This window comes from Metopolophium dirhodum, chromosome 1, assembly GCF_019925205.1.
Source record: "Metopolophium dirhodum isolate CAU chromosome 1, ASM1992520v1, whole genome shotgun sequence".
In the NCBI taxonomy this organism is placed as follows: domain Eukaryota; kingdom Metazoa; phylum Arthropoda; class Insecta; order Hemiptera; family Aphididae; genus Metopolophium; species Metopolophium dirhodum.
The window spans coordinates 73,529,158-73,533,830 of record NC_083560.1 but is presented as its reverse complement, the minus strand read 5'-3'; the positions used below and the strand labels follow the sequence as shown (position 1 = coordinate 73,533,830).

Below are 4,673 nucleotides of genomic sequence, written 5' to 3'. Positions count from 1 at the left end.
ATTAGTTTTTACTTATTATTTATTAATTTATTTTATAATATAATAATTTTATTACTAAAATACCTACCTACCTATATTGGTGTATTATACATAATTTATACATTATTAGTTCATACTGCGGTTATCTATTCTCACGGTTGTCGGATTCAAAAAATGATTATAATCTCTTCTTTTTGACAGTTATTTGTTTAACACAAATATTAAATCTCCTTCAGAATTACCTACTAAATACACTTAAAGAAATATATGTTAAGTATAATACTGCCATACTTTCATCTGCAAATGTTGAGCGGCTTTTTAGTGCTGGAGTACAGTCACTAAACAAGAGAAGAGGATCAATGGCAGATCAAAATGTTGAGATGACATTATTATTAAAATTTAATAGATATTTTCAATAAAAATATAATAGTTTTTATAATTTTTAAATGATTGAGTAATTTGAATTTTGAAGTATAAATGTTACAATACAGTACCCAAGCACATTCACGTTAAAATTTAAATTTAAATGAACCCAGGGCGCGTACGCACTTAAAGATGGAAATTCTACAGAATTATATATTAATCACTGTTTGTGTCCATCTGTTTGTTTAATATCAGAATGATTGACCTAATTGTCTATGGCATATACTCATATCTCTAGGTCTCTAACTAATTATCGTTGTCTATTTAGTAATAACGACTAACAAAAAGGATAGTCGATAATCATAATATAGGTTTATAATACATGCTGTCATAATATTAAACCGTGTAAAGTACTTAAGTATTCAAATACGAAATTTAAATACTTTTGAAAAATTCTGTATTTAAAATTAAAATTATACTAATTTTCAAATACTTTAGTCTATATATCTGTTTTCAATTTAAACTTTAAACAAGTAAAATTAAAAATTAAAATTAAGAATTTATAATAATATATTTTTTAGTGGATGACAGACACAGAAAACAAAACATACATCATTTAAAATCAATAACTCTTTCACTACTTTAAGAACTATACATAATACAATATTGTATTACATAGGCCAGTAAATAATAAATAATTGTCATAAACCTTTAATAAATTAAAATACAAAATAAGAATAAGATGTTGATCAATTTATTTACATTTATATGTAAAATAATAGAAAATAAACGAAAACTAGTTAGTAAATTGATACCTATGCTATAATAATTATTTCGAAATTAGATTATAAACTATTAATCGCTAAACTATAAACAACTCGTTTGGTTTGTTATCAGAAACACAAAGTCACAAACCAAATGATTGTAGGTATATAATTTCAAATTTGTGATGGTGCAACATTATTGTATCGATTATATATAGGAATAGCTAGGTACTATATATAAGTACATAATATTTAATAACTGTTAATAATATTTTTGTATTTGGACATGTATTTAATCCATGGTGTCGACTCTTTTGATTGAATACTATTATCTCCCATCATCAGCATCCCTTTCAAAATATTAAGCTTCATCAAAACGTCGTAGTTCTTTTGAATGGTTTCGTAAACCGATTTTATATGTTCCGATACTCTGTCATACACTGTGTTCAAAATCATCAGGTCCGTAACTTGATTATTCGATGAATCTTCGTCAACCTTGCATTCTTTTGAATAGTCGAAATCGTGGACCACGTTCATTGCAGTAGATGACGGTAAACTCGTGCTTTCCTAAAAAATAAAACAATACGGTTCTTTAGGTACAAATGTATAATTTATAAAATTGATTTTACACGAGGTGTTATGTTATAATTAGGAGTAACTCCAAAGTCCCAACTGTTGGTACGCATAGACGAAACTAGGGTCAATTTTTTGAGGGGGCTAGAATTTTATCAGCAGTTTTATCGCCCCTGCGTCCCCTAACTAATATACCCATTGGCTACTAATCATACACAAATAAGTTAATATAAAACAAGGTAGTGAATTAAAACAATTTAATTACAATTATAAATAATTATAATATACCTCGACAAATTTTTAATTCAACTTTTACTCAAATAGTCAAATACAAAATATACTTATAAAGTAATACCAATTATATAAAATAATATAAAATCAATACTAATTTTCTATTAGTTGCTGACAATGTATCAATAATTATTTTTGTGTCAAGTTATTAGTTATAATATAATAAAATATTATATTATATTTTATATCAATCTATTAGTTACATATCTTTTGGTATTTACTATTTATAAATTTGAAAATCGTTCTTGTCTCATTATTGTCTGAAAACCCATTGAATAAAATAAACGTTTACAGGTTGCGCTACTAACAGATATAGTGAAAGCTACTTGTAGCAATTTATATAAATTTGTGTACACATCTTCAGTAACCACTTGTTTAATAACATCAATATCAAAATTTTCTTTAATTTTAACCCGGCAATTTTTGGCAATCAGCTATCTGCTATTTTTTACACCAAAAAACATAATTCATAACGAGTTAATGAAATAGTTTTTTGTATTCATATTGAAGCACAATAATTTTTTTTAATTAATTTCAAACGAACACGTTCTCTTCGGAATAGATGGAATGCCTCCACTGTATTCTTGCAGCTGGACGGTCCAAAGGTGCAGATGCGCCATTTGTTTTGATATTGTATTTTTTTTAACTTTGCTCAAAGACTTAATGGTTTGCGTCTGTGTGTGCCCGTTATCAGATCAACAAAGTTCTCACCATAGGATTCACTGTCTCATGAAAGTTCATATCCATCATTTGGAAATTTAGAAAGGCCCTCCCTCCAATCATCACTGTGTATAATTGACCCATTCAATACATTCAACTTCTCTTGTAATAATGCGGATTGTGATGTTTGACGGTCTCGTTTTGGAACAATAAAAATCAGCATTGTACAAAAATCTCTCCATCGACATAATTCAAATACCAATGGCCAATGGGCTTTAACACTGGTTATTGTGTTGGTATAACTTTTGAATAAATAGTGGTACATTTTTAATTGTTGTCTTAAAATTTTCGGTCGATGAGTATATTGTGTCAAAGATAATTTGTCTTAATTATACTAATAATAAATAATAATCATATATTCAAATCTTGCTACACCCAAAATATATTTTTAAAAATAAGTTCGGTCAATGTGACAAACACCACTGCCATGTAGCCGGTAGATCACTCACACGCGCTATAGGTAGATCATATACGTAAGATGTAACAACAGTACTATAATATTTTATCATATATTTATTGTTTTTAAATCTTGTAGTCTATATAAGTATGAATTTTATAACTAAAATTTAGCAAACTTATGTTATATCGATATATTATAGCTACTTACTAAAAACCCGTGAATGATTGAAAATAGCCTATCCTGGACAGGCTGGACAACAAATTCTACTAATTTGATAATTCTTACAACACAGTGTGGCTAATTACCTATCAACCTATCTATACACTAAATATAAAACAAAAAATTAAAATACCTAAGGTTTAAAATATAATAACGATAAACATTAAGACTGTATAACGTTTAAATATCCGAAAACGTAAAGCAGAGATACAATATCATTGTGAATTATGACTCATGAGCTAACAAATGTTATATTATCATGTTATTATTATTATTATTGTACCTACATATAATTATTACCATCCTACCTATTCTGGTCACTCACCGACACTTGTGCAGATTTATCCTCGTTGAGTATGTGCAGCATGCCCAGTAATTTCTTCACGTCGATCTTGTCCGAGATGTCCAAATTGGGCGGAGGGATGACCGCAGTCGGATTGTGATCTACAAGGCTGGCGGGTTTGAAATTCGTCAATTGGCTTAGCCGATCCACAGGCATGGTACCGACCTCTGCGAAAATAACGCACGTGAACATTAATTCGTAAATCATGATGATCGCAATCATAATATTATGTCTCCTTAGAAACTGAACTAGTACGTAACGGAAAAGCGTTTTTGCCAGTCCGGATATTATCTGCAGGTATAAACACCGAGTGAAGAACGACATATTATTTTTTATGTAAAATACAGAACAACGTGTTTCGATTTACAATTCGCCGTTCTTTCTATTGATTAATGTAGAATTAAACAAGTATAGTTGCTACAACTCGCATAGGCTAATAAGTTAGGCATAGGCACACTAATATGGAGAAACATTTATACTTCATAATAATAATTAATAACTATAATAGGATAATACTTATTACTTAATACCTATAAAGTATAGACTTACTTTTAATTTAATATAAAATAATATCATAATATTATGTGATACGTATAATATCATATTGAAACTTACATTTTCAAATCCTTCGAACTATTTTAGAATAGTGTTATAACCTACGCTTAAATCTCAATATTTTCATTATTACATTATTTTAAACAACTGCGTGGTAAAAAACGTCAAATGTATTTTACTAAAAATTCACAAATATCAGTTTTAAGTCAATTATCAATTATCAAATTAAAATATCAAAAATATAAGTAAGTAAATAATAATAAATCACAAATATCGAGGTATATGGTGCCTATAATATTATGCAATAAGTTATAACTGGTGACAAATTGGTATATCTCTTTCAATCTTTCCCCACTTAAATATTCTTTTACTTAAAAATCACAAATATTAGTTTCTATTCACAATTTTGTGAAAATAATAATCCTGACATCTGCTGTAGTTACATTGGCAATAAAACCAATTTGAA

General features: G+C 28.0%; 1 protein-coding gene across 1 annotated transcript; it reads right to left on the bottom strand.

Moving 5' to 3' along the window:
* Positions 1-1,307: 1,307 nt before the first annotated feature.
* Positions 1,308-3,874, bottom strand: LOC132933737 (uncharacterized). Its single transcript, XM_061000014.1, has 2 exons — positions 3,635-3,874; positions 1,308-1,673 (listed from the first exon to the last, which is right to left on the bottom strand). Exons 1-2 carry the CDS (start codon positions 3,872-3,874, stop codon positions 1,359-1,361), a joined length of 555 nt encoding a protein of 184 aa, XP_060855997.1. The 3' UTR covers positions 1,308-1,358.
* Positions 3,875-4,673: the final 799 nt, after the last annotated feature.

Excerpts from the sequence above, each read along its gene's own strand:
- LOC132933737 (XM_061000014.1), bottom strand. The coding sequence starts at position 3,874 with ATGATTGCGATCATCATGATTTACGAATTAATGTTCACGTGCGTTATT. Across the intron at positions 1,674-3,634 it reads ATAAATCTGCACAAGTGTCG|GAAAGCACGAGTTTACCGTC; the intron begins GTGAGTGACCAG and ends TTTATTTTTTAG.